General features: G+C 40.2%; 1 protein-coding gene across 1 annotated transcript in view; it reads right to left on the bottom strand.

The window, feature by feature from the left end:
• The window catches only part of LOC117871741 (poly(rC)-binding protein 3-like), a 185,248-nt gene that overhangs the window by 17,192 nt on the left and 154,223 nt on the right, over positions 1-13,833 (bottom strand). The window contains exons 6-8 of the mRNA XM_034759506.1: positions 9,143-9,199; positions 8,611-8,686; positions 6,694-6,746 (exon numbers count right to left, since the gene is read on the bottom strand). Of these exons, the coding sequence (XP_034615397.1) occupies positions 6,694-6,746; positions 8,611-8,686; positions 9,143-9,199 (186 nt within the window). The remainder of the gene's footprint in view (positions 1-6,693; positions 6,747-8,610; positions 8,687-9,142; positions 9,200-13,833) is intronic.

Below are 13,833 nucleotides of genomic sequence, written 5' to 3'. Positions count from 1 at the left end.
ACTGTTTGTCTTTGGTAATTCAAGAGCACGTGTAAGTACAGTGGTCTTGATTCTCTTCTCATTTCCACTGGTATCTTACATCCACTTTGCAAAGAGGTCAATGACTCCTCAAGGTGCAAAGCAGTAGAGAAAGAGGCCCATTAACATAAAAATAATTATTCCTAGTTTGCACCAGTGCAAGGGGAGAATAACGCCCAGAGTAGGCTGCCCTCACTGATGTACACTCTGCCCTTCCAAGAGCTAACAGTTTACACAGACCTATTTTGCAATACTAGACAAAATAAAGGCAGAGAAGGATAAAGGTGCAACACCGAAAGTGAAGCAGAAAGCCAACTGGAAGCATTGCTTAGGAAACTGTATCAGAACAACCCATGCTGCGGGTATGTAGGTTCTTACACCTTATAAAAAAATCAATTAATTTCCTTGGCTGCTTGTCAAGATGACAAATATCAACCCTGATTTCCTGTTTGGAGCAATAATCAATATTGCCAAGCAGCAGCAATAGCAGAAAGTATTGAAGCTGACACTTTATTTTTTTCTTACTGTTACTAGCGCAGCCTCTTGAGGGATATGCTGGTCACCAAATGTATAATGAACTCAGAATAAGTGACTTTTTGCGAGTAATTTAGACAATACCAACAAAAATCAATTTTGATGGATGAGCTAAAAGCAGACAGACTTTAATTACTGAAGGCCAGATCATCACTTCTACTGAGGGGACCTACTGTGGGTGCAATTCCCTCTAGCCACAAGGAAAGGGGGTGAGGAATCAACCCACCTTGGGCCTCTATAGTTGTCCCTCCGTGGGGACAGTGGGGTGTTTGTGCTGCTATTGGGCGACTCCCGCTCTGGCTGCTCAGCTGCAAACACAACTAGGACTTGGTGGGACTTAAAGCTGTTTTAAGCAGCATTCACTCCCTCCCGGATTATTGCATGCAACCCTAGGGTATGTCTGTGCTACAGCGCATGGCTAAGGGGTTGCAGCTATGCCACTGTAGGGTAGATGCATCCTTCCATTGACGTAGATAGTTCACCTCTCCAAAAGGCGGTAGCTAGGTTGACAGAAAAATTCTTCCTTTGACTCAGAGGCATCTACACTGGGGGTCAGGATGACCTAACTACATCACACAGGGTGTAGACAGGCCCTAGGATCTACCCAGGAAATGTTGCTGTCGAGAGTTATCCTCCCCTTCCCCCCACTCTATTGCCTTCCCACCCCAAGTAAATTCCCCAGCCACTAGAGAGGATGAAGTCCTCAAATCAACATGAGATGAGTCTCACCGGGTTCTCAGCGCCCTCTGGCAAGTTCCTCTCCAAGAGAGGGTTGTTTGACTATTTATTACATATTAAAAAAAATCACCCAACCCCAACAGTTGACAAACCAAGCGTCAGAATCCAGCCTAACTCAGGTTTTGGTCTGTTCGGTTTGCGAGCTCCCCTGCTCACCCGCAATGTGTGTGAGACAATAACAGGTTGAAAACTGAACTGTAACCATGTACAGAGTGTGCACAAACTACATGCAAGGCCTGGGCTCCCCAACTCCCATGCCCCATTGGCCAGAGCTCCCTGGCTCCCACCAACTCCCCCATTTGCTCACTGACCCCCACCAGGCTCCTGCAGCCTCCTCCCTTCCCCCTCCACTCAAGAAGGCTCCCCTGCTTCTCCTTAGTAGGGTCATGAAGGCTCCCCATTCCCATAAACTGCTCAGGCAGCCTCTCCCTGTCTCCAGCCTGCAGGGGAGGGGCTCAGTGGTGAGGGAATGAAGCTTTGGCTAGTGAGCTCAGAATGGGTGCAGCTCCAGGCCTATCGAGAAAAATTCGGGGCCCTGGTACATCGTGTTCACTGGGGCCCCTCCCAACTTGAGCTCAGCGGGGACACGAACAATTGTCCCTCCTTTCCGTCAGCCCTAGGTTGGTCTGGTCAGTTGTGCCTGCTCCAGGACTCTGCCCGCTGAGAACATACACCCTTTTGTACTGCAGTCAGCTGCTCTGGCTGCCAGAAACACAAACAGCCAAAATTCCTGAGCTGCCTGTATTTTATCATGAGAATCCCCCCCAAAATTGTACCACTTCTCAGGCTGGCTGCACACACACACACCTGCGCATATGCAGCGTACCGAGTCCATTTAGCACTTCTATTAATATACAGTTGAATTTAATGCTAGGAACCAACCCAAAATATTCCATTTTCTTAGCTGTAGCATTCCTGCCGGCTATTTCTATGCCTAAACCCATTTCGTCCTCAGGGATCCCTTTTAAAAAGGTGGTGGTGAGACTGGGCTTGACTTAATTTACAATGGGCTTGATTTTAAACTGACATATGCTGGCTTGTTCTACTAGATCTTGAAAAATCTGCTATTGCAGGAGGATTTTTCAAATAATGCAGTGATGCACATTTGCATGTCAGAGGTTAGTGCTGAGTCAGTGTGTTTTGCAGATTCTCTCTGTTACAAAAGGGACACAGGGCCAAAGTCTGCTCTCACTTTCATCAGCAGATCTCCAGAGAGACTCCTCTGAAGTAAATGGAGTTACTCTGGATTTACAGTGCTGTGAGCAAGAGTAGAATTTGGCAGTGAGCTTCCCCAAACCTTCACAGTAAGGACAAATATGGTGCTCTCATAAAATTCTGAACAAACAATAAACTAGATGATAAAACATATTAGCAGGGTGTCCTCTACTAATGCAAAGCTTGCCAGATCTCAGGCACTTGGGAAAGGAGACGCCTTTTTCCTATTAACTCTGATTTGCTTTCTCCTCTTCTTTCTAAAAATCACTGCCACTGAGATTAAGAGAGTTTATATGATGTTATAAGTATCTGGTAAGTAATGTAATTGTTATTTGTGATCCCATTCATGCTTGAAAGCTTCTTTTACTGGAGGGGATATCTTCAATTTTCTGTGTCATTCATTTATAATGAAAGTTGATAAGATTTAGAGCTGACGGCAAATATTTGAAGGTTTTTTCCTATGGCAGGCAAAGAATCAATTGGAAATGTTAAGGGGACGTCTAAAGTTCCAGCACCTTGTAGGGTAGGAGAAGGACTGTTGCAAGTGAGGGCTAGGTAGCCCAATCATATCCCATTTGGAGTTCCCAGAGTTGGAGTGTTGCTCCAGTTTTTAACCTTTCTTTTTAAAAGCAATGTTGTTTACATTGCACGTTTATATAGTTTAAGTACATTTTGTGCTCATGAAATACACTGAATTGACAGCCTTGGAGACAAAGGTCCTCTGAGTAGTCCAGAACGATATGGCACAAGCAAGTTACAGTGCAGTTTCCCCAAACTAGCTAGCCTATGTGTTCTCAGTCCTAATCTGGAGGAACTTCCCCATAGAATATGGAGGTTGTTCATTTTCCAAGTCCATTCAGTTCTTGGTGTTTTTACTGGGACTGTTAATCAGGGTGCCACCTGTGATGCAAACACCTATTCCTTAGTTACTAACTCCACTTAGGGTGCCAACCATCCAGTGATTGATAATTAGGGCTCTCGATTAATCACAGTTAAAAATTAATCGTGATTAATCGCACTGTTAAACAATAGAATACCAATTGAAATGTATTAAATATTTTGGATGTTTTTCTACATTTTCAAATATATTGATTTCAATTACAACACAGAATACAAAGTGTACAGTGCTCACTTTATATAATTTTTATTACAAATATTTGCACTGTAAAATGATAAAATAAATAGTATTTTTCAATTCACCTCATACAAGTACTGCAGTGCAATCTCTTTATCGTGAAAGTGCAACTTACAAATGTAGATTTTTTTGTTACATAACTACACTCAAAAACAAAACAATGTAAAACTTTAAAGCCTACAAGTCCACTCAGGCCTACTTCTTGTCCAGCCGATCACTAAGAGAAACAGGAGATAATGCTGCCTGCTTCTTATTTACGTCACTTGAAAGCAGGAGCGCTGCCAGCTTTTTTGCTGCCCTAGGTGGCGGAAGGTCCCGCCCCCAAAATAGTGCCGACGACCAGGGCGCCCGAAGATCCGGCCGCTGCGGTCATCCCCCCCAAATGTTAGCGCTAATGGGTTGTGCCGGCCCTGCCTGAAAGTGAGAACAGCTGTTCGCATGTCACTTTTGTAGCTGGCATTGCAAGGTATTTACGTGCCTGATATGCTAAACATTTGTATGCCCCTTCATGCTTTGGCCACCATTCCAGAGAACATGCTTCCATGCTGATCACGCTCATTAAAAAAATGTGTTAATTAAATTTGTGACTGAACGCCTTGGGAGAGAATTGTATGTCTCCCATATATTTAATGTTATAGCAGTCTTGGATGATGACCCAGCATGTTGTTCATTTTAAGAACACTTTCAGTGCAGATTTAACAAAACACAAAGAAGGTACCAATGTGAGATTTCTAAAGATAGATATAGCACTCAAGGTTTAAGAATCGGAAGTGCCTTCCAAAATCTGAGAGGAATGAGGTATGGAGCATGCTTTCAGAAGTCTTAAAAGAGCAATACTCTGATGCGGAAACTACAGAATCCAAACCACCAAAAAAGAAAATCCACCTTCTGCTGGTGGCATTGACTCAGATGATGAAAATGAACACGTGTTGGTCTGCACTGCTTTGGATCGTTATCGAGCAGAACCCGTCATCACCTTGGACGCATGTTCTCTGGAATGGTAGTTGAAGCATGAAGGGACATATGAATCTTTAGTGCATCTGGCATGTAAATATCTTGCAACGCCGGTGTGACGGTGCACTCCATATGATGTTAATAAAATATGCTAATGAGTGTGAATATAATGTAACTGGAATATGCTTCATGCAAAAGGTCTCTTGTAAGGTATCATTACAAAGCTTATAATCTACTGAATATGGTCACCCAATTTGTATAAATGTATCATTCTTGTATCTGAAACTAGAAATATGAAATATAACTCTGAGGGCCTATTGTAATTATGCAAAGTGTGGGCCATTAATGGTGGCTTGGAATCTTGATGGCTCCCATTAACCAGGACAATTGGTTGTAAATGGCTCTGTTTACTTGTAAGTCTTCCTGTATACCTGTGTGCTGGCAAGTGAGTAATGAAGTCTTACAGTGACATGTGATCATGTCACCTGAACTGGAATCCATCTTTAACCTGGTGCTTTTCCATTTAGGAGGAGGGGTGGGAACCCAGAAAGGGACAAAGGATTCCCGCCTTGTGCAAAAGACATATAAGGGGTGGAACAGAACAAAAGGGGTTGTAGTCATGAGAAATCCCTTAGCTACCACCTGAGCTGGAACAAGGACTGTACCGGGGAAGGGATTGAGCCCAGACTAGAAGGAGACCAGTTTGTCAAAGAAGCTTACTGGAACATCTCTGAGGGTGAGATTTACCTGCATTGTTTCCTACTGTACTAGGCTTAGACGTGCATGTTTCTGTTTTATTTGGTTTGGTAATTTACTTTGTTCTGTCTGTTATTACTTGCAACCACTTAAATCCTACTGTTTGTGTTTAATAAAATCATTTTTTACTTATTAATTAACCCAGAGTAAGTATTAATACCTGGAAGGGGGGGGGGGAACAGCTGTGCATAAGCTTTATACACGGTAAAACAGATTTATTTGGGGTTTAGACCCCATTGGGAGTTGGGTATCTGAGTACTGGAGACAGGAACGCTTCTTAAGCTGTTTTCAGTTAAGCCTGCACCTTGTGGGGGACATGGTTCAGATTTGGATCTGTGTTTGCAGCAGGCAAATGTGTCTGGCTCAAACAAGGCAAGGCACTGAAGTCCCAAGCTGGCAGGGAAAACAAGATCAGAGGTAGTCTAGGCACATCAGGCGGCAGTTCCCAAAGGGGTTTCTGTGACCCAACCCATCACAGCCGGCTACAACAGTGCCATACAAATGCCTGTTCTCACTTTCAGGTGACATTGTAAACAAGAAGCGGGCAGCATTATCTCCTGCAAATGTAAACAAACTTGTTTGTCTGAGTGATTGGCTGAACAAGAAATAGGACTGAGTGGACCTGTAGGCGCTAAAGTTTTGCATTGTTTATTTTTGAATGCAGTTATTTTTTGTACCTAATTATACATTTGTAAGTTCAACTTTCATGATAATGAGATTGCACTACAGTACTTGTATTAAGTGAATTGAAAAATGCTATTTATTTTTACAGTGCAAAAATTTATTATAAAAATAAAAATAAAGTGAGCACCGTGAACTTTGTGTTTGGTGTTGTAATTGAAATCAATATATTTGAAAATGAGGAAAACATCAAAAATATTTAATATAATAATTATTGTTTAACAGCGCGATTAATCACAATTTAAAAAAAAAACGCACGATTAATTGCTTGACAGCCGTATTGATAACACTTTCAGTAACAACCAACCTGGCCTTACTGGACAACGTGACCACAGGTGAAATGCTCTGTATCTCAGTCCTTGTCATTCAACAGAGCCATCCAGTCTCACTTTGTCTTCTTTTTTTATACCACTATTCTACTAACTCTCCCTAGATGTATTAATTCCTTAAGTATCCAAAACTCATTCGAGTACTGACACTAGCATAAACCGTAATTTCCCCCCCCCTTTTCCCCTGCACTCTGATACTCTGTAACACAGTTCTGATAGCACAATTTAAATTTATTTTGGTAACAAATTGATGAATTGACATAAAATGAAATATTCCACCTACAATAGCACAAGTGTGAGAGAGAGAGAGAGACTGACTATTGGTCCACTTACATCATTTGGAATAGTAAGCTCATGGGAACTGGTTGGAGTAGTGGCATCCAATCCTATATTGAAGGGACAGAGGGGAACACGTTATGCCAATCGTTTTGAAAAAAAGGGAAGACACAACAAATGATATTTAAAAGAAGGAAAACATGAAAAAAAATAGATAAAAGAGAGTAGCAATGAAAAATACAGAACTGCTAGCAAAAGAGAAAAGAAAGCAAGAGATGCAAAAATTAAGAAGGTTGGACTGACTTTAATTTATTCTTATTTTAATTAACCTTTAACCCACCAAAATAACAAATGTCACGGCAGAGTCTACAATGCTATGAAAAGTTTATAGAAAGTGGATGGTTCCACCTATAAATAACTATGAAATGTGTTCCATATACATTAATTGTCAAAAATGAACGGATATCTGAATTTTGACCTATCTACCAGGAGCGCTGAATTACACAAAATAAAAAGTGGAAATCTACAGTAAAATGTGAAATGTGAAAAGAAAACTGATAAAATAAAGAAAGATGGGGGAAATAAACTAGGTGAACTTGAATTGTACATGGGATTAGTGATGTTGCAGAAATGTTGGAAAGAACTTTTTTCTTTTTTTTTTAGGGAAATGTACAAAATACTGTAAGTTGCATACATTTGTTTTTAAATTGGGTGGACAAAAGGAAAATGCTTAGGAGAAATGCAATTAGTGCTCTAACACTCAGTATAGTTACGGAAACATACAAATCACAAATATAACAAGGAAAAGATTAAGGAGCAGCATGTTAATGACAAGTAGAAAAACAAGGAAAATATAAAGCCAGGAAAGGCAATTTAATATTATTTGCTGATATTTTATCAGATACACCATGTAGAAGCAAATTATATTATTTGTGTCATTTTTCTTTCTTCCTTTTCCAATTTTTCTGTATATAAAGACGTATTTTTCCCACACTAGCAAAGATGGAAAAGAAATAATTTTATTCAGAATACCTTATCTAAACGTTCATTATATTTACATTAATTTATTTACATATTGTGTATGTTTATTTTACACTGTGTATATTTGTTGAATATTATAGTCCAAAAATCATATAAACAATTAAAATAATGAAATGATTCAGTCTCTCACAAAATTTGATGTATTTGATAAAAATGTTATTACTTGCCATACAAAATATGTACCAGTGTATAATTATTCATGTATTGGGAAAATCTTGAATTCCAAGCCCAATATTTACTGAAACAAAATAAAATGTACATTAAACTGAATTAATTGAAAGTTTATCTAATTTCAATCCTCTTTTCCAAACAAACAAATATACCTGACAGGACTTAACAATTATGACCTTAATTGAGCAAAATTCCATTGCCTTCATTGGGAGTTTTGCACAATTAAGAACAGCAGAATTTGTTCCAAGGACAACAAGAATAATGGAAGCCAAAAGGAATTTTAGCGTACATGGGATGCCTGTTTAGGTCCTCAATTGTATGTTCTAAAAATTTTAATTAATCTGTAATTATACTGCAAATATATTTTTCATTCTTAGATTTTAATTTCTTTTTTTTTCCAACGCACAATACAAAAATGGAGGTCCAACAAAATTAATTTTATCCAGTACTTTAGGTAATACTAACTGGTACGTACTATGTGGTGCATAATAACTTTGCATAGGACTAACTCAAAGAAATTCAGGCTTTTCGGCTGATGGCACAAATGAAGTGGATTGTATTAAAATAAATGGAACAAACAAAGCACAAGAATTTAGTAATGACGAAAACAAACAGAGCCACAGGGAAAAAGAACAAAGATTAAGGTGTGAAAACAAAAGGATCATCGGTCATTGCCCACATTTAGTATTAAAATGATGTAATGACCATGGGAAACAAAGCTGTTAAGAAGAAGGACATCCCCAGGGGGTCATGGGTACGTACCAGGGAAACCAGGGGTGGTCTGCCCAAGGGGAGTAAAGGGGGGATGCTGCATAGCCAACTGGTGAAGCTTGGTCAACTGCAGGGCAGGATGGGAAATTAGAACTAACCAATCAAATGGAATTATTTCAGAGTAGAGAAAACCATCTTACATGTTTTAAAACTGGATTAATTAAAATTAAAATAAAGGTTTAATCATTCATTCTATTCTACTGTATAGAAAAACTGGTTAAAATGACGTCTCTATTGTTATTACATGTAATGGCTATAGTTAATATTAACTACTTTTCTGTAGAATTACATATTAAAAACTCAAATACATAGCATGCATAAAAGTCAAAAAACTGTCATTTGTATCTGGGTCATTGTACTTTCTAGCAATTATTACAGAAGTTATCCAGTAACGCTAACACTTGGCTATATGGTACACTGTTAAGTACAGGCATCTACAGGCATGTCTTAATGTTAACTCTAGAAAGTAAATGCTGCCCAGAACAAATAAGAGAAAGAGAGAAAGAAGAAGGGAGTAATTTACATGCGCTGGACTCACGTCTGGATGAGGGATGGCATACTGCCCCTGAATTGTAAACGCCTGAAAATGACAAGCAAAATTAAAGATACGTATCAGTCAGATTAGACAATAAGTACTCCACTCTCATCAGGCTAGAGAGAACCTTGTGCTGTTTTCCAAATCTAAGGCAAATCACATTTCATTACATGCTAAGGGAAGCTTCATTTTCTTATGCTGCTTTGACAGCCGCACAGTACAGGAAGGGCTCTGTTATGCCTTTCAGATACAGCCCAATGGGGGAGGTGTTGCGAGGGGCACTGCAACAGTGGGTGCTCCTCCAGGCATGGCGCCCCAGGCAGGCACATTTGGCACATTCCACCCTCAGTGTAAAAGAGGGCAGACTGTGGTCAAATGCCTCCAGGAACTTTGGGGCAGCAAGCACTTTCCACCACAAGGGTCAAACTCCATGGGTCTGTGCGGAAGAGGATTTGGGCCAGAACTAGGTGCTGGACTTGCTTGGAGATGTCTTTGTGCTTAGCTTTAGGTGGCCCTACAAAACAATGTTTTTTTCGGCCTCCTCCATCCCTGAGGTAACTGATTCCTGTTTGTCTTTCTCCCACAACTCTGCATAAGGCTGCATTAAGGATTTTGAAATGATTCGTGGGGATAGTAAAATTAATTTTCTTCTTTTACATAAAGAGCCAGATTCTCAAGTGAAACACAGCCCTTTGCCAGGCCTGCTCAAGCAGTGCAAAAAGGTTGGATTCTGTCCACAAATGGCCAGCATGGAATTCTGCTGGTACTGGATGGAGGAAGCTCCTGGGCCAACTATCCTTTGCCACTGGCATAAGGGGCATGTCAGGGAAAGGAGGAGATACATGATGCTGTGGCTATCCTCTCCTGCTGCCGCTATTAAATTCTACAGGATGGTTTTTTAAAAAAAACTACCTATACAAAAGGTTGTAATTGTCTATTACATTCTGCACAACTTTTCCAAAAGGGATAGTCCATCAAACCATTTTAATGCATTTGTACTTAAACAGGAGGGAAACCAGGCAGTAACGCTTTGATAAATTGTAAATTAAGGCCCTGAGCCAGAAAAACACAAAAGCACACACTTAAGTTCCACCAAGAGCAGTGTCATTTAAGGACATGCTTAAAGCGCAGCAGATGTTTAAATTCTTTGCTGAATAGGGATAGACGTAAGCACATGCTTAAAGCTGAGCACATGCTTAATTGTTTTGCTGGGTCAGGACCTTATGCAGGTGTTTAACTTCAAGCATGAGAGTCCCATTGATATCATGCTTAAATACTCTGCTGGATCGGGGTCTAATTCTAATTCTAACCATTTGGACTGAAAAGCACTACGCTTTACCTTTGACCTTCTGGCCTACTTCAGCAGTGTTCAATCTGAGCCTAGCTTTATTTCAAATATAGTAGAAAGAGCACACTTCAGCAGAGGTACTGGAACCATTTGTATGGTGGGGGTGCTGAGAGCCATTGAACCAAACTGTAAACCCTGTCTGTATATGATGGAGACCACTTCAAGCCAAGGGAGGTGGCAGCACCCCCAGCACCCCTAGTTCCAGCACCTTTGCACTTCAGACTGTAAAACGCTTCAGGGCAGGACTGTGTCCTCTCCATTGTTGGAACAAGCCAAGCACATTTTGGGAGTTACTGCAACAGAAATAATACATAAAAATAATTGACCAAATGCATGGAAAGAGGAAATGGTCACTTTAATTTACAAACCAGGGGTGGGATCCTGCTCCCAATAAAGTCAATGGAAATTTCGCCACTGACTTCAATGAAAGCAGGAATGGTTGGTCCCCTGGGTCTAAAATTTGTCCTGATTTACAGCCTGTGAAATCATTGAGGTTGAATGAAGGGTAAGTCAGGGCAAAGTCTGTCCCTGAAGAGACAATGTTGGAAGTGGGCATTTTTGGGATAGGGTAATGTACAAAAAATATGTGTAGACAAATGGGAGGAAACCTTGTTTCTTTCAGACATGGGTGGTGTTTTGGGATTATTTAAAAAAAAAAACAACCCTGCATATGCTGGATTTTAGTATGGATCTGAGCTAAGAGAAAGGCAGCATTGTGTTCTCCTTCCTTTCCATTCTGCTACTTAATACGATACTGAGAAAAGCACAGAGAGGATTAAAAAAATGTTTAAAGCAGCAAAACCCATGCAAAACCCCATCTAATCAAATAATAGTAGGAGTTTGATTTTTCCAGGGTAGCTTGATATGCAGAGTATAGTTAAAATAAGCAAACAAACCCCAAATCTTTCAGCTTAACCATGAAATAATTTGGAACTGAAACTGATCCTATAGGAAGGGAGAGTGACCCCATCCAGCATCTCTTCCCTGCTGATACCATTTTGTTTTGTTTTCAATATTAATTTGTACTCAGGATTTCTTATTACACTATCAAAAACATAATGCATATACTGTATTTTGACACTAGAAATAAAATCCATGAGAAATCCTTTCCTTGCTAATTCCCAAGCCCACCGCTACCATTTTCTAAGGTACTGAAGAATTTGCTTAATAAGGGAGAGACTACAGGTTCAAAGGTTCACACAAAATATTAGAATTAGCTATTTTTTCTTGATTGAACTAGGCTGTGTTAAGAAAAATATAGAACACCCAGCTGTTTTCTTTGTGATTTATAAAATTAAAGATGACTAGAATTCAGCGATCTGTTACACTATATGATAAGACAGAATTTCAATTACTTTTTCCAACTGTTGAGAGCATTCTAGTGCTTACTTTTAATAATCTTTTATTTGAGTAATTTGTTATGCACCGAGACAATCTTTGATGGTAACATCATTTACAGCACTGCTACTGTGCATCACTGAATATATATACATCTACTTTAAAGGAGAACACCACACTATAAACTTAAAATTTATGTCTGGAGTAACTTACTCTGTGAACTTTCACAGTCAACTGAGATCAAATTCTGGAAAAGTAATTTCAATTTAAATTCTATCAATTAAGAAAGTAGGTATCTTACTCTGAAGAAAACCAGTCAAAGTAAGAGCAGAAGGCCTGGATAGCAGGAATTAATATTTAGGTTTTTTTTTTTTTTTTTTTTTCCCAAAATGTACCATAAAATACTTCAGCCAACCATGACTGTAACTGGAAAGTTAATATAAAGGACATTAACATGTTTGTAAAGTGGCTAGTTAGTGTTATCGAATAATGATGTTGGGAAAACTTTTAATCCATAATGGCCTGACTTGCTCTTCGATGCACTTATGAGATGTAGCCATCAGCCTTCTTATGAACCAGCAGCTCTACAGAACCCTGAGATGCTCCAAATGGGTGCTATGGCAGCTACAGATGCCATCTGTTCTCAGATAGTTCCAAGTGAGGGGGTGATTTGACACTCTAGGACATCCCTCTGAAAACAGGAAGTGGAAGGCCTCTCATTTGGCCATAACATAAGCAATCGTGGAGAAATGGTGTTCTAGGTGAACTGTTGGCACAGCAGCTCACACACCATATCAGTGGCATGTCTAGATAATCCACTGGCTGTGTGTATTGTTGGGAGGTCAGTTTATCAACAGCTGCCTTTCTCCACATTAGATGATGATAGGGCAAGCTGCAATGAAGCACCCGGTTAGTATGCCTATTTCAAGGCAATATACAAAGGGAAGAACAAGACACATGGTATGGAAACACCACAGAAGGGCTAAAAGGGGGTGGGAACCATGGTCACATAGCTTGAAGAGGCAGCAAGGTGTGGGGGAAACAGCCATACCTCCACCATGTAAAAAAGCAAACAACAACAAAGCTTTGGATATGGTATAAATCAAGATGTGCAGAACAGGTGGAAACTCTTCAGTACAGGGACTGTCTACTGCTTTGTTACTGTGCCTACCACAATGGGACCCCATTCATGGCTGGGCTGTAGGCACCACTGTAAGAAATAATCGTAAAAATAAAACAGCATATAACACTTCTTGTGTGCATATTTTATCCAGGAACTCATGACTTGGCCCAATGGAATATTAAAATTATGAAAACTTGAAAATTAGTAGAGCATTTCTTGAGCAGAAGCTTTGTACTCTGTGATCACATGGTGAAAGCTGATCAATACTGTAACTTAGTTATATTGCTTTATAAAATTGATGAAACTGCAACTTAAAAAAATAATAAAAAGATTTGTTCCATTAAAGCATTTCTGATTTTGGATACCAGTTTCTTTACAACAGAACAAATTACCACCTTATTACGGAAGCTAATTTTAAATCTTAATAAAATACCAATTGTCTTATTTTTGTTCCTTTCTATTGTAGAAGATTACAGAGTTATACTCTAATTCAGAGGTTCTCAAACTGTGGTCCGTGGACCACCAGTGGTCTGCGAGCTCCATTCAGGTGTTCCACAGATAGTTCCCTCTAAGGTGCACGCCTCGGGGGCCGCACCTGAGAGAATGAAGGGCCACTCACCTAATTAGTTGAGCTGCGCAGGTGTGGCTCCACTAATTAGGTGCCTGGACCCTGGAGAAAATGCACATGTAAGGTGAGGTGGTGGCCTGGGGGGGATAGGGAGTAGGTGGAAGGGGGCAGTTGGGTGAGAAGAAGTGGTGGGGGGAATTTGGGATGTGCAGGGCTGTGGCGGCCAGAGAAAGAGGTGACTTTCCCCAGCTCCAGGGCTGCGGCTGCCGAGGAGAGATGGTCCTCCTTCCCAGCCTCAGCTC

The sequence above is a fragment of the Trachemys scripta genome, chromosome 2 (genome assembly GCF_013100865.1).
Source record: "Trachemys scripta elegans isolate TJP31775 chromosome 2, CAS_Tse_1.0, whole genome shotgun sequence".
NCBI classification, from domain to species: Eukaryota; Metazoa; Chordata; order Testudines; family Emydidae; genus Trachemys; species Trachemys scripta.
Note: the sequence above shows the minus strand (reverse complement) of the source record. Positions and strands in the feature narration are given on the sequence as shown.